The sequence below is a fragment of the Chiloscyllium plagiosum genome, chromosome 11 (assembly GCF_004010195.1).
Source record: "Chiloscyllium plagiosum isolate BGI_BamShark_2017 chromosome 11, ASM401019v2, whole genome shotgun sequence".
In the NCBI taxonomy this organism is placed as follows: domain Eukaryota; kingdom Metazoa; phylum Chordata; class Chondrichthyes; order Orectolobiformes; family Hemiscylliidae; genus Chiloscyllium; species Chiloscyllium plagiosum.
The window spans coordinates 47,765,512-47,786,362 of record NC_057720.1 but is presented as its reverse complement, the minus strand read 5'-3'; the positions used below and the strand labels follow the sequence as shown (position 1 = coordinate 47,786,362).

The 20,851-nt window shown below is 40.7% G+C and overlaps 1 protein-coding gene across 3 annotated transcripts in view; it reads right to left on the bottom strand.

The window, feature by feature from the left end:
- tm2d1 (TM2 domain containing 1) overlaps positions 1 to 20,851 on the bottom strand; it is a 113,693-nt gene that overhangs the window by 28,435 nt on the left and 64,407 nt on the right. For 2 of the 3 annotated variants that reach the window (XM_043699261.1, XM_043699259.1), the window contains exons 6-7: positions 18,705 to 18,778; positions 5,046 to 5,157 (exon numbers count right to left, since the gene is read on the bottom strand). In XM_043699261.1, coding sequence (XP_043555196.1) covers positions 5,047 to 5,157; positions 18,705 to 18,778 — 185 coding nt within the window. In that variant the 3' untranslated portion in view covers position 5,046. Of the gene's footprint in view, positions 1 to 5,045; positions 5,158 to 11,316; positions 12,389 to 18,704; positions 18,779 to 20,851 lie in introns of those variants that run through there. The other variant, XR_006312978.1, reaches the window with a different exon arrangement.

Genomic DNA, 20,851 nt, shown 5'->3' with positions numbered 1-20,851 from the left:
TGAAGTTTCGAGCGTAAGCTCTTCGTCAGGAATGTGGGGGAAGCCCGGGGGAGGCTGAGAGATAAAGGGAAGGAAGGTGGGACTGGGGGAAGGTAGGTGGGAATGCGATAGGTAGATGAAAGTGGGGTTGATGGTGATAGGTCGGAGTGGAGGGTGGAGTGGATAGGTGGGAAAGAAGATGGACAGGTCCGACAATCCATCATCTTTCCCACCTACCCACTTCACTCTCTGCTCTGGCCTACCATCATCACCCCATGCCGTTATCCACGCATCACATTCCCAACTACATTCCCCCAGCTCCCCCCACCCCCCCCCACCCATTTATCTCTCAGTCCCCTTGGGCCCCCGCAACATTTCTGATGAAGAGCTTATGCTTGAATCATTGACTCTACTGCTCCTCGATGCTGCCTGACCAGCTGTGCTTTTCCAGCACTACACTTTTTGAAACTATTAACTCATCTGATATGTGTAGATTTTATGTGCAATGTTAAAGTTTGGTCATGTTCTATATTGAATTGTTGCAAATAATAATATTCTGGACACCATTTTAGTTTTACATTGATCATGTACTTTCTAAATGATGGTTTAATAAAAGTATACACTACAGAAAAAAAGAAAGTTGCCATAAAATCAAGTATTGGGAATGATAAAACTCAATAGTTTAACCTGCTAAAATCGGCACCAGTCCTGGTCTAAAATGGGTAACAGTAGTACTATCGCTCCATTAACCCTGATAATCAGGTTGCTATGATAGCTATAGGTTCTGATTACTGGATAGCCAGACCACACGCCTATTTAGGGAGAAAGTGAGGACTGCAGATGCTGGAGATTCAGAGCTGAAAATGTGTTGCTGGAAAAGCGCAGCAGGTCAGGCAGCATCCAAGAAGCAGGAGAATCGATGTTTTGGGCATGAGACTTTCTTCAGAAATGAGGAAAGTGTGCCAAGCAGGCTTAGATAAAAGGTAGGGAGGAGGGACTTGGGGGAGGGGCGTTGTAAATGTGATAGGTGGAAGGATGTTAAGGTGAGGGTGATATGCCGGAGTGGAGGTGGAGGCGGAGAGGTCAGGAAGAAGATTGCAGGTTAGGAAGGTGGTGCTGAGTTCGAGGGTTGGGACTGAGACAAGGTAGGGAGAGGGGAAATGAGGAAACTGGGAGAAATCGGAGTTCATCCCTTGTGGTTGGAGGGTTCCTAGGCGGAAGATGAGGTGCTCTTCCTCCAGCCGTCATGTTGTTATGGTCTGGTGATGGAGGAGTCCAAGGACCTGCATGTTCTTGGTGGAGTAGGAGGGGGAGTTGAAGTGTTGAGCCACGGGGTGGTTGGTTGGTTGGTCCGGGTGTCCCAGAGGTGTTCTCTGAAACATTCCGCAAGTAGGCGGCCTGTCTCCCCAATATAGAGGAGGCCACATCGGGTGCAGCGGATGCAGTAAATGATGTGTGTGGAGGTGCAGGTGAATTTGTGGCGGATATGGAAGGATCCCTTGGGCCTCCAAAATCACTCGGGTGCCATTAACTATGCGGCCGCTGCAGCGCCCGCGGGCAGCAACCGCCGCCGCGAATCATGACGTCACTTCCACCCCCACCGAACCTGCAGCCTCCGTGATCGCCGCCCAGACAACCGCCTCCACAATCGCCAGGAAGACCATCGCCGACAGATTCGCGGCCTTCGCGGGGCACACGGCTATCGGGAACAACTCCGTTTCTGCTGTCGCCACAGCCGCTTCCGCCCCTGGGGTTACCGTTGCTGCAGCCACTTCCGCCCCCAGTGACATCACTCACCTGCACAACGACCACGCCGCATGCGTCTCCGTCCCAACGCCGATCTCCGTCTCCACGCCTAACCCGGCCTCCACGCCGATCTCCGCCCCCACGCCTAACCCCACCCCCGCTCCGATCTCTGTCTCTGCCCCGATTCCAGCCCCCACGACTACCTCGTCCCCACTCCCAGCTCCAGCCCCCACACCAGGTCCTAGCTCCCAGCCCTGCCGTATTTTCACCATCCCGCCAGAACTACCCCTCTCTGAGGATGAAAGATCAGTCCTCAGCAGAGGCCTCACCTTCATTCCCCTACGCTCTTGGATTAACGAGTTCAACACGCGGAGAGGCATCAAACAATTCTTCCACTGCCTTCGCCTCCGCGCCTACTTCTTCAACCAGGATTCTCGCCCACCCTCTGACGACCCCTTCTCCAACACACCCCATCCACCTGGACACCCCGTGCTGGCCTCTTACCTGCCCTCGATCTCTTCATAGCCAACTGTCCGCCTAGGAACCCTCCAACCACAAGGGATGAACTCAGATTTCTCCAGTTTCCTCATTTCCTCTCCTCCCACCTTGTCTCTGTCCCAACCCTCGAACTCAGCACCACCTTCCTAACCTGCAATCTTCTTTCTGACCTCTCCGCCCCCACCCCCACTCCGGCCTATCATCCTCACCTTATCACCCTCACCTTAACCTCCTTCCACCTATCGCATTTACAACGCCCCTCCTCCAAGTCCCTCCTCCCTACCTTTTATCTTAGCCTGCTTGGCACACTTTCCTCATTCCTGAAGAAGGGCTCATGCCCGAAACATCGATTCGGGACTTTTCAAGATATACAGATAGGAGGTATATGACTTACATGGAACCCCAGATGTCATCTTCAGGTGGAACTAGTTTGACTTATTTAGTTGTTTTGCTGTCCAAAGCTGCTTAATCTCACTGAGATATGCACTTCAGTATAATCTGCATATACAGATAGGCAGTATATGACTTACATAGAAACCCAAATGTCATCTTCAGATGGAACTCGCTGGAGGGTGTGTTATGTAGACTCCAGCCAGTTTCACAGATCATCAAGCCAAAGAAACTTTGGAAAGGCAAGATTCAACCAATGTTTGAGGCCAGTAGTGCTTCTTCATGTTTCACAAAATACAGTGGGCTGTTGCCAGATTGAACCTACATCCTCCCCCCTCCTCCCTATCCACCTCTCCAACCTAAGCACCTACCTGCAGCTGGCACTGCTTTTCATGCAGCCAACATTCCTGTGGCTCAGAATAAAAAAGCTGCCTTGGAATATCCATTCGACTTTCAAGTTCTAAATGAAATTGATTCAAATAAGACTCAGGCCATGACACAGTCACAGCCTCTACCTTTAACTATAGATTTCAGTTTGGATGGAAGTTTAATTTAATTTGTGATCACAAAAGGTAATCAGTGGAGTATATGGTTAAGAACCCCATTGCTGTAAAATTAGGCACTGGTGTTGAATGCTAGCATTGAGAAAGAATTTTCATCCTTCAAATAAGTTTGTTGAACAGTTTATGAGTGCCCTCTGCTGCTTTGCTGAAGATCTGCTGGCTGTGGGAAACCTGTTTTGAAAGATTTTGTAATCTGGGTGCTGCTTATTTCTTTAGGCTGGCACGATGATTAGTCTATAACAAGCACTGTACAATTAAAATAGTAACCAGTTTTATTTAATTTTATAATAACTATTTTTTATCAGCAAAAAGCTAATGACCTGTCCCTAATCTCCTGTTACAATTGTGATAAAAGTTAGCAGCTGTTAATAAACCTTATAGTATTCAAGGCTTCATTGATAGGGCAGAAAATACAACAGGGAGGGTATGATAGACTCATAAAGGCCATTGGTTAGATCTCGGCTGGGATACTGAGGATGATTTTGGCTGTTACATTTCAGAAAGAATGGTAATTCAACGGAGAGAATACAGAATGGGTTTATGAGAATGGTTCCAGAGTTGAGACAATTTAGTTATGAAAACTGATTTGAGATGTTGGGGATGTCCTTCTTGGAGAGAAGGAAGCTCTGATGAAATGTGATAGGTATTTTCAAAATCATGAGGGGTCTGGACAGCGTAGACATTGGGAAACCGTAGTCAAGATTAGAGTGGTGATGGAACAGCACAGCAGGTCAGGCAGCATCCGAGGAGCAGGAACATCGACGTTTCGGGCAAAAGCCATTCATCAGGAATGGGCTTCAGAAACATTGATTTTGTTGCTCCTTGGATGCTGCCTGACCTGCTGTGCTTTTCCAGCACCACTCTAATCTTGATTCTAATCTCCAGCATCTGCAGTACCCACCTCCGCCAAATAGAAACTGTAACCACTTGTAAACAGATTGAGAACTAGAAGGCATCTTCTTCAACTATTTTGTTCGAGAAAAAGCTGTTTTACACAGTGAGTAGTAAGTGCCTGGAATACACTGCCTGGAAGTAAGGCGGAGGCATGTGCAATCAAGTCAGTTGAGCGAGCTTTGGATAATATATGAAATAGAAGCAATGTGCAGGGTTACAGAGAAAAGGCTGGAGATTAGCACAAAATTAAAGTGCTCAAAGAGGTGGTGCAGACTTAATAGGTCAAATGGTCTCCTTCTGCTCATACAGCAGCTGGCCATCTCAAACGGGCAAAATGCCTACAGAGGAAGAAAGTGGTCCCTAATTGGCCAGTTAAGTAATTGGTTCAGTAGGGTTCCTCAAATGCCATCTCTCTTGTCACTTACACAAAGACATGGCAGTAGGGCAATACTGGGCATGTTACCAATGCCGTCCAATGCTATTCTTCTAGCATTCTTGCCGTCCAGTGGTCCCAGAAAAAACTGGTAAAAATGCAGAAATTTGTCTCGATAGTTATTTCCCTTTGATAACATGAAATGGCAACAAAAACTTTACAAATGGAAAAACATTTGAATTTATTTAGAGTACTCTGAACACTAACTATTTCACAAGAGAAAAAAACCCCAGCAGGACTTGACTTCACCTTGTTAAAGATATTCATCTTACATATTCTATAAAAATGACTACATAAATATCCCAAATTTTTTCAAGGACATTAGCTGTTAGTCACTTTCACACTTTACAAAGATTTTTTTTTCTCTTACTACCGGTATTTGAGTGAAGGCTCAGATAAATTGTCATGAACCAAAATGACCAAAGTCCTGCATAATACTGAAAATAAATAAATATAGCTCTAATCAGAAACTATCTTGCAAAAATCTATAATTGAAAATATTACTTCGTAGTGGGAACCCACCAAAATTTTAAATTTCATACCTCATTGTTTCATTTGTGTCTTTCTGTATGTATCATTGTCAATTGTTAATCTTGTGAGTCTTGCTCCATAATAATCTATGATGTAACTTGAACCATCAGAAGGTCCCACAATCTAGAAGGTTTAAAAAAAAGTCAGTCAATTCCAATAATGTCATACTACTCACAAAATAATTATTCCATTAATATAATTCAGCCTCTGGTTTCAAATAGCTGATTTTAATTTTAAAAACTTAATTTAAAAGTAGGGTGTCCATTTTGTTCTCTATACATGCAGTGAACTCAGAAGAGAGAACATGATTAATTGAAATAGTTGTTGAAACCACTGAGGATGAGAAGCCATTTGTTGCAAATGCTGGAGAAAGCAGTGAAAAAAATGTTTGTGATAAACTTTAATTGGAGGGCAACACAGGTGATTTTGAAAAGGGATGAGATATGTTACAAGATGATGCTCAAAGGATAAGAAGAAAGTATAAAGAAGCTACACAAATTTGATGAAATACTTGTGTGGTTGTTATACTTGGTCAAAGTGGTAGATTTTAAGGATCATCTTAAAAGAATGAGTGAGGTTGAGAGGAAAAGTAGTTTATGGAGAGAATTCCAGAGCCTAAGCATTCAAATCTATGCAAATATATCATTCATAAACCTACAAGCCCTAATTTTGTGTAATTACCTCTTGTGTGGGAGCTTATTAAAAGTTTTTTGAAATTACAAATACACTGTCATCACTGGGTCCCCTTTAACCACCCCAATTACATTCTCAAGAAAGAGCGAGTGATTCATAGTTTACTGCTGTATTGCATTTCATCTGTCTTTGCCACATTTAACTAAACAAAACAATCTACAGCTCACTTCTTTGGAAATATAAGTCTTCCCATTTAATACCAACTGTAATGTCACTTTATTTCCTTCAGGAATATTTGATTATTGTGAACCAAGAATGACTTCTTTAAATGGTTCCAACTGCCTATCTGCTGCAATACTTTCAGTTAGTTTCCAATCTATTTTATCCAACTCATCCCTCATATCTAGGTAATTTGTTTTGTTCAGATTTAAGACCACAATCTTAGATTTAATTATAAACTGTTCTCAAACTCAACATAAAATTTTATCACATTTTGACCATTCTTCCCAGAGGCTGCTTTACGAGAATATTATTAATTAAACTTGCCTCTTTGCGCTCAGTTAGATTTAAATAGCCCATTCCCCAGTTAGTTCCTTGGCAGACTGATCTACAAAATTATCTTTTTGTATTCAATGAATTGTTTTCTGACACGATTGTTAAACATTTGGCTTTCCTCACTTATTTGACAATTAAAGCAATCATGATTACAGTACTATCTTTGTGACAATAACCTCCAATTTCTTTCCTAACACTAAAATTAATATCTGGGGTATTTATAAATTAATTCCACCAGTATTCTTTACTCCATGCTGTTTCTTAGCCCTACCCAACCCAATCCTACATTTTGATTTTCAGAACTAAGATCCGTTCTCCCCAACATTTTGATCATCAAGGAACCCTTTCTCTTTTTCAATTGTTCTTGTTCTTTTCTGAAAGTCAAGCATCTAACCCAACCTCAATCTTTTATTCTTTTTTTGACTAACAGTAACACTATAATTTTATGTAAAAGTAGATTATGTTTGATGTCCCAAGTACGTAAGGGAATGAAGCCATAGGACGGAACAAAAAAAATATTCTTTACTATGCAATACAAGAGGAGAAAAAAACAATGAGATATACATCCAACTTGTACTCTTGTATCCAGAAATAGCGAGCTAAACAGGATTGACAGAAACAGTGGCTGAACACCCACAGAACACATCAATTAAAAGATCTAGTCAAGACAGATCCCTTGGATTGCTCAGCAACCACCCAGACATCAATAATACTGCGGGTCAATAACTTGTATAAAATCTTTTTCATCTTTAGAAGGGATTCTAATTCCTTACTTTCAAAGAGCTAGCCATGAAACACAATCAAAGCCATTGTACTACAGACTGCCTATATCCTGGCTGTTCAACCTCTTCTCTGAAAGCCACATTTTCCAGGATTCCCGAGATTGTTTGCAAGGACCTAATTCAGCTTGTTATGAATCCTTTTTTTGTAAGTATTTGCAAGAGTTAAATAGGGATTTCTATGTTCACAATAAAATAAAAAGAACAAAATTTTCTGAAAGAATCTTGCACATCCTAAACGTCAAGATCCCCAAAACCTCCAGAAAGGTCTTGGGAACCATAATGGATTACTGAAGACATGGCTCCTTGAGGAGGTCAGGAGTCCGTTAAGAATGTCCGAGGATGAGGTACTTTCAGGATTTTGTGAGCTGGCGGGGTTAAGAGAAATCTGAGAAAGTCCAAAGAGCATGAGCTTTGTGTCGAGGAACGCTGTGAAGGGCTTGGGAAAATTAATATTTCAGAGCAGCTAAGAGAGTGGGAGTTGAAAATCCATAAGGAGTATTTGCCTGATACAAGTGAGCAAGATTAGAACTTAGGGAAGCCCCAAGGTCAGTGTTTAGTTTGGTGAAGTTAAAGCTAGCTGTCAGCAAAAAACTGGAGTTGTGCATGTGAATAAATAAATTGAGGTACAATTTTCAGACTCCAAGAGGGTGTGAATACCAGAGAAGAGCATAATTAACTAAAACAGAAGCAATTGTTTGAACAGTTCTACTGGGAATTTCAAGGCCGGATTGGCAAAAGTGGAGAATTATAATATTGATGACCCCAACATGTCATTACTTTCAGGGGTGGGCAGTTAGAGAATTCTGTAGCATGTGTCTTAATATTTGCTGTTTGATGTACTTTGCTGTGTGGTATTACCCATGTATATCGAACATGTTAATTCTGGGTATTACAAATAAGCTATATATGCATTATGGATTGTATTATTGTTCTAACTTGTATAATAAAATATTATTTGTTCAAATCCCTAGAATCTTGTGGCTTTATTCTCTTAATAAGCCCTGGAACTCACTTTTTTCCTAAAATTATACATAATTGATCCTTAACCAGATTATAACAAAGTTGGTAGCTTTGTTTGGAATCATACTGGCTTTATATCAAACAGCAAGATTCTTCAAGATGCTGCCCTGAATTGCTCTGAGCTCCTAGTTGGACTGCAATTACCCAACTCCCAGCTAGTCAATCTCTTAACCCTGAGATTTCATCCCAATGGGCTTCACAAGGCTGCATGTCAGCATCTACTCACTGACATAAATAATTCCAGTTCTCTAACTGGTATGAGCAGACCTCTTCTACCCACCAGCTGTAATTTGTGCCCTCTCACTCCTACCACCCAACTGAATGCAGCCAGCTAACAGCAGCATTTATCAACATGGAATCACCTCATCTAACTATCTCTTTCACTAACAAGCCAACTGACTCGACTACTGTACATGGACTCCTGAGTGGACAGCTGTGACCTATCACTATTTTGGATTCCAACCTTATTGCTAGATAGAATAAAATGTAACCAGCAGTGTAACACCCCATTTCTGAAATATTACAATATTCATAGATAGCAGATTTTGCAGCATACAGGAATGCAAAAAATGGCTTTTATCGCCATACAGTCTCCTTCATATTTTCTGAGTCTGCCATAATCCCTAATGTGATCAACAAATTGTGACACTATTCAATGCCATTTTTTAAATGCACGTAATTCAATCCAACTAAATAGTTAAAAGTTGATTTATGGAGTGGTTTATTTCCATGTTATCTCTCTCTCTCTCTGCACCTTCACTGCGTCTGTAACACTCTGTTCTGCTACCCTGATACACTCTGTATGGTACAATCTGCAAGCATAGCATGCAAGACAATACTTCACTGTATCTTGGAATATGTGGCAACAATAAATCAATCAAACTAGTGTCAATATTTATAAACAAGTTTCTGAACTCTAAAAACAGCCAGAATTATGGTCAGCAAATAAAACTGTAGTGGTTCACCCAAATTCCTGGTGGCTCACCACAGAATCAGACCATATTGCTCACTGGTTAGTAATAAAAATTAAATTTGAGTTGTGCACTAGAAGGAAAGAAAAGATATGTTTTGTAAAGCTACTTTGGAATTTGACTAATGGATTGAATCAAGATGTTAAAAATAACAAATATGAGCAGAGGAAATAAAAACAATAAATGTTGATCAACATCCAAGTCCAAATGTTTTTCTTTATTTAAGTAAAATTGATTTAGTTAAGCTAATTTTGTTTGATATGTGAATTTGGTAATTTATTTAAGAATTATATTTACTGGACGAAACTAACTAGTAATGCACTTGGTGACTGGGAAGTGTTCATAGAATAGAATTACATTGCCATAGACTCCCCATAGTGTGAAAACAGGCCACTTGGCCCAACAAGTCCACACCGATCCTCGGAAGAGTAACCCACGAAGACCCATTTCCCTCTGACTAATGCACCGAACACTATGGGCAATTTAGTATGACCAATCCACCTAACCTGCACATCTTTGGATTGTGGGAGGAAACCGGAGCACCCGGAGGAACCCCACGCAGACACAGGGAGAATGTACAAACTCCATATAGACAGTCACCCGAGGCTGGAATTGAACGCACGTCCCTGGTGCTGTGAGGCAGCAATGCTAACCACCGAGCCACCATGTCAGACAAGACTGCATTCTTGCACTGTACAGTTTCTTTCCTGAAGAGATTGCATTCTTAGAGGATGGACAGCATAAAAGTAGGAGTGAAAGTTATCAACAATATCCACTATGCTGATAACATTGCACTAATGAATGAAGACTTAACAAAATTAATTGTAACAGTCATAAACGGAATGGTAGATAAGGGCTTAAGTCAAGTGTAAGAAAACATAGAACTCCTTACATTCACTCAATTAATACCAATCCTGCTGACCGTCCCAATTCTAATGCTATATTCTTGCATTCTGTTTTCTTTCTCTTTCTCCTTCATGGCTGGTTTTCAGCAAGTGTGGTGTGTTGACAGAAGGGATGGGAGTATTTACTAGAGGCAAATAAGAATCAGCCTGCAATGCTAAACCACCATTGTGTTAACATCCACAATTCAGAGACCAAATCACTTTATCTTGCTCCAAGAATTCAGATATTAAGAGACCCATTTTTAATTTGCATAGGTCATACTGAAAAAAATAAGCGAAATAGACAATAAAAGAAGGAAATCGGATTTCTCAACAAGAAAATGAAGTGAAGAAGAACAGAGATTGGACAAGTATTGGAGGAGGAAGCAGGCCAAAATAGAAACAGAGCAGTAAAACAGATAAGACAATTGACAGTTTTGATATTATTAGGCCTTCAGACTATTTACAACAATGGGTTCACTGCTACCAAAATTGAGTGTTTTGGAACAAGGAATATTTTTTAGTGAGACCCTGTTGGAGAATACTCTATGAAACTCATTATTTCTTCTGCAATAGCTAAACCAAAATAAAAACATCTGTGAAAGAACCAGACCAGTAGAAATTTGCGGTATACAGACACTACTTCTGCATTTTATTGCGAGTGAGGGAGAATATATACGCTACATGACTGGACATCTTATTCATGATTTTTCAATCAGTTCTGACAGGCCAAATTATCATTTCAAGGTTCTCATTTTCTTATCAGGGACATTTTTATGAAGTGCCATACAACTATAGGAATGACTTATTATTTCAGTTTTCATATAGATTTAGAGTGAGAGGGGAAAGATATAAAAGAGACCTAAGGGGTAACTTTTTCACACAGAGGGTGGTACGTGTATGGAATGAGCTGCCAGAGGAAGTAGTGGAGGCTGGTACAATTGTAACATTTAAAAGGCATTTGGATGGGTATATGAATAGGAAGGGTTTGGAGGGATATAGGCCAGGTGCTGGTTGGTGGGACTAGATTGGGTTGGGAAATCTGGTCAGCATGGATGGGTTGGACCAAAGGGTCTGTTTCCATGCTGTATATCTCTGTGACTCTACGACTCTACGTATAAATTGGGTAAATACTGCCATCATATCAAAGGAAATTTCAGTATTTGCTGTGAAACAAAACATTCAAGACATCATCAGAGTTAGACAATTTTGGCTAAGCAAAATAATTTTTCTTATGCTACACTACAGTTCCTATTTACAATAATGTGTGCTTAATGTCTTGGCAATGCATATTTACCAAGGCTTTGTATTTATCCCATATACAATGCAATAAACGTGAATTAGGTGAATACTGAATATAAGCAAACTATGAGCAGGCAATGATGTTTTGATTGGGTTTTGAAATTAGCAGGGAAGCAAGGATACTTGGTTGCTGACCTTGAAGAAAACTGTGTTTTGAGATCTGGTGTTCTCTGTGTTGAAGCCTTTAACTCAATGTCCAGTTTCTAGCAGTATAGCTTATTGAGATTCGTAGCATTGAACTGCATTGGTGTTAGGAGAAAGTGAGGACTGCAGATGCTGGAGATCAGAGCTTAAAAATGTGTGGCTGGAAAAGCACAGTAGGTCAGGCAGCATCAAAGGAACAGGAGAATCGACATTTCGGGCATAAGCCCTTCTTCAGGATGTTATCAAATTAGGAAGACAAACATATTGGCGAATTGCTGCATATTGCAAGTCAGGAAAGCACTAATAAATCAATCATTTCATTATTTTCACATACAATCAAAAAGATTGGGATGTACATCTGGATTAAGGCAGAAGCCAAAATATTAAGAAAATAATTTAAAGAATGTTTTTAAGAAAACAATCAAGTTTAAAAATCTAGCAATTAATCATTATGGAAGCATTTGACAGCATTCCATAAATATACAATGAATCTTTTCAAAACCAGACCAGTTACTGAACTGTAGTTATCATCCAGCTCACTATTAAAAACCCTATTACACTTATTGAACAAGGTAAACACGGTTTGTCATTAAAAACACTGCAAATTCTGGATCTTTGTGCATTTGCATAATGGTGACAAGTTCGGTCTCTTCTATTGACCTCTTCCAAGACAATAATATGGCAATTCAAACATTCACTGACATTTTAAAACATTTTACAATATATAAATAACTCTTGGATTGAATTACGTTTTCTATGAAATTGAGCAACTGTTCTCTGCTTAACATTTGTGATAGAACAATTTTCCTCTTGGCTCCACTGACTCAGAAGCTAATTAAACGTGTTTTGTATTCTCAAAACATTCCTACCCTGATTTTAAAAAGTTATATTGTGTATGCAAATGAACCATTACTGATATGCAATTTAAATCAACGAATACATGGCATGTTCCAACAGAATTTATGGTTTGCTGCAGATCTTCATTACACCTGGAGGACAGTTGGGTGGAGATAGTAAATCTAAAAACCACATTCCTTTTAATCGCTTGACAGCATCTTTTTACCTGAAGCCAAGAAACATAAAGTGATTCTTATATGTGTTGACAGAGGTCTTAATTTATGATTCATATTTTAATACACTTGCATAAAAGGAGACAAAGGCCAGCAACTCTACTGAGTGAACTTGTAAAGAAAAAACATCCAGGTGTGCAAAGCCTAAAGCTAAATTTATTCTTACAAATGAAACAATTTTATAAAATTAATATTGAAAAGTCAGAACAATAGTAGGCATGCTTTAATAGGATAATAGGAAAAATGAAGTTTTACAGTGCTTTTCTCAAAAGGTAAAGGGATATTTCAATGCATTATTAGCAACTGAAGGTTTGTTTTGTTCTTCATTACCAGATATTGTCTCACAGAAATGCACTGAGTTTTTAAAAATTCATTTTTTGGGGGAGGTGGGTGTCATTGGTTGGGCAGCATTTATTGTATGTCCCTAGTTGACCTTGAGAAGGCGGTGGTGAATCGCTGCAGTCCATCTGCTGTGACCCACAATACCATTAGGGACAGAATTTCAGGAGTTTGACCCAGCAACAGTGGAGGAACAGTGATATATTTCCAAGTCAGGACGGTGAGTGGCTTGGAGGGAAACTTGAAGGTGGTGGTGTTCTCATACATCTGTTGTCCTTGTCATTCTAGATGGAAGTGGTCATGGGTTTGGAAGGTGCTATCTGAGGATCTTTGGTGAATTTCTGCAGTGCCTCTTGTAGCTTCATTCACACAGCTTCTACTGACGGTTGGTGGTGGAGGGAGTGGATGCTTGTGGATGTGGTGCCAATCAAGTACGCTGCTTTGTCCTGGAGGTGTCAAACTTCTTCGGTGTTCTTGGAGCTGCATGCGTCCAGGCAAGTGAAGAGTATTCCATCACTTAGGAGTGGGCAAATTATTGGAGAGGATTCTGAGAGACAACTTGATTACTTGGAAAACCATAGTTTGATTAGAGATAATCAACATGGCTTTGTGAGGTGCAGGTCATGCCTCAAAATCCTTATTGGATGTGACAAAACACATTAATGAATGGACTTAGGAGAGCTAGAAAGGGACATGAAAAAGCGTTAGCAGGTAGGATTAAGGAAAACGCTAAGGCATTCTACACTTATGTGAGGAGCAAGAGTGAGGGTAGGGCTGATCAGGGATAGTGCAGGGAACTTGTGCCTGGAGACGGAGGAGGCAAGATAGGTCCTTAAAGAATACTATACTTTGCTTCAGTATTCACTACTGAGAGGGGCCTTGTCATTTGTGAGGACCACATGAAACAGGCTGATTTGTTTCAACAGGTTGATGTTAAGAAGGAGGATGTACTGAAAAGTTTGAAAGATATAAGGATGGATAAGTCCCCTGGGCCAGAGGGGATATACCCAAGGTTACTAGGGGAAGCGAAGGAAGAGATTGCTGTGCCTTTAGCGATGATCCTTGCGTCTTCACTGTCCACTGGAGTAGTGCCAGATGATTGAAGGGTAGCAAATGTTGTTCCCTTATTCAAGAAGGAATAAGGATAACCCTGGGAATTACAGACCAGTCAATCTTATGTCGACGATGGACAAATTATTGGAGAGGATTCTGAGAGACAGGATTTACGATTACTTGGAAAACCATAGTTTGATTAGAGATCGTCAGCATGGTTTTGTGAGGTGCAGGTCATGCCTCACAAGCCTTACTGAATTCCTTGGGGATGTGACAAACCACATTGATGAAGGTAGAGCAGTGGATTGGGTATACAAGGATTTTAGCAAGATGTTTGTTAATGTTCCCCATGGTAGGATTATTAAGAAAGTAAGGAGGCATAGGATAAGGAAAATTTGGCTGTCTGGATATAGAATTGGCTAGCCCATAGAACAGAGGGTGGTAGTATTCAGCCTGGAGCTCGGTGACCAGTGGTGTTCCGTAGGGATCTAATCTAGGACCTCTGCTCTTTGTGATTTTTATAAATGACTCAGATGAGGAAGTGCAAGGGTGGATTAGTAAGTTTGCTGATGACATGAAAGTTGGTGGAGTGGTAGGTAGTGTGGAGGGTTGTTGTAGTTTGCAACGGGACATTGACAAGATGCAGAACTGGGCTGATAAACTGGGCAGATGTAATTCAACCTGGATATGTGTGAGATGATTCATTTGGAAGGTTGAATTTGAATGCAGAATACAGAGTTAAAGGCAGGATTCCTGGCAGTGTGGAGGAACAGAGGGATCTTGGGGCCCATGTCCAAAGATTCCTCAAAGCTACCACTGAAGTTGATAGGGTTGTTAAGAAGGCATATGGTGTATTGGCTTACATTAACAGGGGGATTGAGTTTAAGAGCCGTGAGGTTATACTGCAGCTTTACAGATCCCTGGTTAGACCACACTTGGAATAGTGTTCTGTTCTGGTCGCCTCATTATCGGAAGGATGTTAAAACTTTAGAGAGGGTGCTGAAGAGATTTACCAGGATGCTGCTGGGACTGGTGGGCATGTCTATGAAGAAACTTTGAGGGACCTAGCACTTTTCTCATTGGAAAGAAGAAGGGTGAGAGATATCTTGATAGAAGTGTACAAGATGATGAGAGGCACAGCTAGAGTGAACAGAGACTATTTCTCAGGGCAGACATGGCTATCACAACAGGGTATAATTTTAAAGGTGATTGGAGGAATGTTTGGGGAGATGTCAGAGGTAGAGTCTTTACACAAATAGTGGTGGGTTCGTGGAATGCACTGCCACAGTCGTAGTAGAGTCAGATACATTAGAGACATTAAGCAACTCTTGGATAGGCACTTGGATGATAGTAAAATGCAGGGTATGCAGGTTAGTTTGATCTTAGAGTAGGATAAAAGGTCAGTACAACATCAAGGACCTGTACTGTGCTGTACTGTTTGATGTTGCATCACAGTCCTGACTTGTGCCTTGTAGATGTTGGACAGGTTTTGGGTAGGTCAGAAGATGAGCTATTTGTTGCAGTATTCCTAGCCTCTGACTTGTTGCAGTATTCCTAGACTGTGACTTACTTTTGTAGCCACTGTGATTATGTGGTGAGTCGAGTTTAGGCTCTGGTTGATGGTAACCCCCAGGATGTTGATGGTGGTAGATTCAGCGATGTTAACACCATTGGATGTCAAGAAGTGGTGGTTAGATTGTCTCTTATTGGTGATAATCATAGCTGGTTATTTGTGTAGTATTAATGTTACTTGCCACTTTCAGACCAAGAACAGATCTTTTTGCATTTGAGCATGGACAGCTTCAGTATCTGAGGAGTCGTGAATGGTACTGAACATTGTGAAATCATCGGCGCACATCCCCGTTTCTGATTGAGGGAAAGTCACTGATGAAGCAATTGAAGATGGTTGGGCCTAGTACACTATCTTGAGGACCTTCGGCAGAAATGTTCTGGAGCTGAGATAACTAACCTCCAACAACCATAACCACGTGCCAGGTATGACTCCAATTAGCAGAGAGTATGTTCCCCCATACCCAATGATTCCAGTTTTGCTTGGGATCTTTGATGCCACAATCAGTCGAATATAGCCTTGATATCAAGGACTGTCACTATCTCTTCAACTCTGGAATTCAGCTCTTTTGTCCATGTTTGAACCAAGGTAGTAAAGAGATCAGGAGCTGAGTGGCCCTGGTGAAACTGAAACTGGGCATCACTGAGCAGATTACTGTTAAGCAGGTGCTGCTTGATAGCCTTGTTGATGATACCTTCTATCACTTTACTGATGATGGAGGGTAGACTGATGGGCCAGTAATTGGCCAGATTGGATTTGTCCTGCATTTTTTATTACGACATACTTGGGCAATTTTCCACACTGTCGGGTCGATACCAGTGTTGTAACGTGGCTAGAGTAGTGACAAGATCTGGTTCAACAGTCTTCATTACTTTTGCTGGAATGTTGTTTGGGCCCTTGGCCTTTCCAGTATCCAATGCCTGCAGCTGATTATTGATACAGCGTTGAGTGAACCAAATTGGCTGAAGACTGGTATCTGTAATGCTGGGGACCACTGCTGGAGGCTAAAATGGGCAGTTCTGGTTGAAAATTGCTGCTAATGCTTCAGCCTCATCCTTCATCATTGAGGATGGAGATGTTTGTGAAGCCACCTCCACCAAGAAGGTGTTTAATTGTCCACCACCATCCATGATTGAATATGGCAGGGATACAGAGCTTAGATCTGATTTGTTGGTGTGAGATCGCTTAGCTCTATCACTTACTGTGTTTGACATGCAAGTAGTACTGTTTGGTAGCTTCACCAGGTTGACACCTCATTGACACCAGTATGCCTGGTGCACTCTTGGCATGCCCTCCTCCACTCTACTGAACCACGTTTGATCACCTGGCTTGATAGTGATGAATGTGGGGGGGATATGCAAGGTCTTGAGGTTGCAGATGGTATGAAGTACAATACAGCTGTTGTTGATGGCCCACAGTGTGTCATGGATGCCTAATCTTGAGTTTCTATATCTGTTTGAAGTCTGTCCCATTTAGCACATGATAATGCCACACAACACAATAGAGGTTATTCTCAATGTGAAACAGAACTTTATTTCCACAAGGACTATGTGGCGGTCACTCTTATCGATATGGTCATGGACAGATGCATCTACAGCCGGCAGATTTATAAGGATGAGGTCCAGTATGTTTTTCCCTTCTTGCTGGTTCCCTTACCACCTGTTGCAGTCTCGCAGCTTTGTCCTTTAGGACCTGACCAGCTTGATCAGTAGTACAGTTCCCAAGCCACTCTTGTTGGTGGATATTGAAATCCCACATCCAGAGTATTTTTTGTGCCATTTCCATCCTCAATGCTTCTTCCATGTGTTACTCAATCTAGTGGAATATCGATTCATCAGGCAAAAGAGGATGATATGTCGCAAACATCAAGACATTTCCTTGCCTATGTTTAACCTGAAGCCATGAGACTTCATGGGATCCAGAGTCAATGTTGAGGACTCCCAGGCGACTCCCTCTCGATTGTACTCAACAGTGACGCCATTTCTTTTGGCTCTGTCCTGTCAGTGGGACAGGGCATATCCAGGGATGGTGATGGGACATTGTCTGTAAGATATGATTCCGTGAGTATGACTTCGTCAGGCTGTTGCTTGACTAGTCTGTGAGACAGCTCTTCCAATTCCCAGATGTTAATGAGAAGGACTTGGCAGGGTCAACAGTGCTGTTTCTGCCATTGTCTTTTCCGGTGCCTAGGTCAATGCCATACATATGGTTTCATTCCGTTGAGACTTTATCATAATTGTTACAACTAGATGGCTTGCAAGGCCATTTCAGAAGGCAATTGAGAGTCAACCACATTGCTGTGGGTCTAGATTCACATGTAGGCTAGACCAGGTGAGGATGGAAGATTTCCCTCCCTAAAGGACATTAGTGAACAAGGTGGGCCTTTCTAATAATCAACAATGGTTTCATGGCCAACAGTAGATACTTAATTCCAGATTTTTTTTATTATTGAATTCAAATTCCACCATTTAGCGTAGTGGGATTCAAATTCGGGACTCCAGAACATTAGCTGAATTTCTGGATTGATTGTCTAGCAATAATACCACTAGGCCTTCACCTCCCCTTTGCACGAGGATGAGCCAAATGGAATGCAACTGCTTTGTTTATTGTTCAGACTGTTCATATTCAGTTTATAGACAAAAGGAAGGAATGATAAATCACTTGGACCACTTATTTATATTAGTTTGAATTTTGCTCAAAAAGATACTTTAATTCATTGGTCAAAGTCATTCAACTACAGAATTTCAGACTGTTGATACCTATTCATTCCTAAATTTCAGCTGAATCTTGCTGTAAAAATCCTACCTTCTTATTGATCATGAAATCTGCGGATACTTTTCTTTGCTCCAAGTATATCTTTCTTCCATAATTGAGGTGCATCTCACAGCTTCTCAACATGTGCTGAAAAATTCCTAAGCTTCAGCTAGCTATACTTCTCAGCTTCCAAAATTACCATATTTTTCTATTTATATTCAACTTTGTTAATGATAAAACCAAATGATTCCAAAAAAAATGACTTTAAAGTGGCAATGAATCATTTCTGCAGATCATAGTCCAATTATTTCCTGTTTTGTTCCCTCATTTTTGACTGAACACTACACTATGGCTTGAACAATTTTATTACAGAAATAGCACATTCCCATTTCAATTAATGCTGCAATCTAATTGAACTTCCAATTTCACCAATTGTGTTTAAATGGAATAACTCAAGGCAAACTCACACATCATTTATATTGTATTTAGCTATTGTTTTAACACTTAAATCTACAGAAAAATAATCCATCCATCATTCAGCACAAAAGACTGCAAGCAAATTGGCAGATCTTGAGCTGATGGTATCATCTCACCTGCGCAGAGATAAGAACAAAGTCAATGAGGCTGCCAATTCCACAGAATCCAACTGTGCAGAACTTCAACAAACCTGGTCAGAAAATGAAAAAGAAAGTTTATCCTCTAGCATTATTCTCTTGACATATTGGGCAGATAATTGAACATTTCATCAAATATCTCATTACATAGAAGTATATAAAATTATGAGAGCCATAGATAGGACGATAAGCTGGAGATTTTTTTCCCAGGGTGGAAAGGTCAAATACTAGGCTGCGTAGGTTTAATTTAAAAGGGGGAAAGATTAATGGAAATGTGTGAGGCAAGTTTTTTATGCAAAGGATGGTAGGTGCCGAGAAATGCTGCCAGGGGAGGTGGTAGAAGCAGCTATGATAGCACTGTTTAAGAGGCATTTAGACAGACAAATGAACCGACAGATGGGATTACTTTAGAATGGCATCATGGTTGGAACAGACATAGGGGGGCCGAAACATCTGTTCCTGTGCAGTATTGTTCCATGTTCATAATCAAAGAGCAGTGATACAACTGCCTCAACTTTCTGTTACAAAGAAAATTTTTTTGCACATGTAATTATTATATATAGCAGTGGAACTTAAATTGTAAAAAGTGCTGTTTATTTTTAAAAATTGTGGATTAAAGTGAAAGAGAACTGTTAATAAAACAACTGTTTGTAAAAGCAGGGATGTATTTCTGAGGCTCTAGAAGACTCTGGTCAGACCATATGTTGTGTGCAGTTTTGGACCCCATATCTCAGGAAGGATGTACTGGCCCTGGAGCGGGTTCAGAGGTGTTCCATGAGAAGGGTCCCAGGAATGAAAAGCTTAGCATATGAGGAACGTTTGAGGACTCTGGGTCTATATGATGAAGTTTAGAAGGATGGGGTGGGGGGGGGGGGGGAATCTAATTGAAACATACAGAATACTGAATGGCCTGGACAGGGTAGTTGTTGAGAAGATGTTTTCATTGGTAGGTGAGACTATTATCCTAGAGCACAGCCTTAGAGTAAAGGGAAGACCTTTTAAAATGGAGATAAGGAGAAACTTTTTCAGTCAGAGAGTGGTGAATCAATGGAATTCATTGCCATAGAAGGCTGTGGAGGCAAGATTGTTGAGTATATTTAAGATTTAGACAGGTTCTTGAGTATTAAGGGTGACAGGGAGAAAGTTGGGAGCATGTGGTTGACAAACTTATCAGCCATGATCGAATGGTGGAGCAGCTTTGAATGGCCTAATTTCTACTCCTGTCTTATGGACTTATTGTCTAAGTGTTTTGCAAGGATTGCTGCCTATTTTCTGAAACAAATAACCTGACACTTACAACAAGCATCGTTTAAACAGCTGCTTGAACAGGCAATAATTGAAGTTTAGGTTGCAGGTGAACTGGAGCTGATAGGTTCCGTATTCAGATGGAGATTTGGTAGGAAATTTGATTGGTCTTAGGACTAGTGACCGGTTATAAATAATAAAGGTTTTTTGCTTGCCAACAATCATGTGGTTTGTTCTCAGGAACTGCAAAGTTTGGGGCTGGGAATAAGATTCAAGGAAATGCCATGTCTGAAGCTATTGCTCCGTTCTCTGCAGTCAAAACTATCTTGAAACCTGCAAAAAAAAAACTAGTTTATATTTCCTTCAGCAGTTGCTGTAAGTTGTGACTTTTACTTACTAAGTCAAGTGAACCAGTGTGTCTCTTATGAATCAGTGGAAGAATTCAGGAAAGGAAAGCCAAGCAAAAATTTCTGATCAGCAAAAAAGCAAGTCAATAGTTCTTGAATACTACTAAACTTCTTTTCCAGTCTTCTATCCATTGATTTTCTTGGTGGTCTGTGTGTAAGGGGGAATTTGGAAGGGGATTAGAGTATAAATTAGTGCCATATGCTGACAGTTTATAACTGTTTCTGTTGCTAGAATCAAACTTGTCATAAATAGTCATTCTTGTTAGGTATGGAAACCCAGTCCATGCCTTTTATCAACCTACATCAAAAAGATAGATTAAATGGGAATTTTGTCTACTCATTTTAATTTTTAAAAATTTTGGTGATAACGCTGAGAATAGCAGAGCTTCTCCAGTAATTTGGCAACTTCTATTGAGCATGTCAAGTGCATACATTACAACTATCAATCTTCATTTAGTCATAAAACCAGCAACT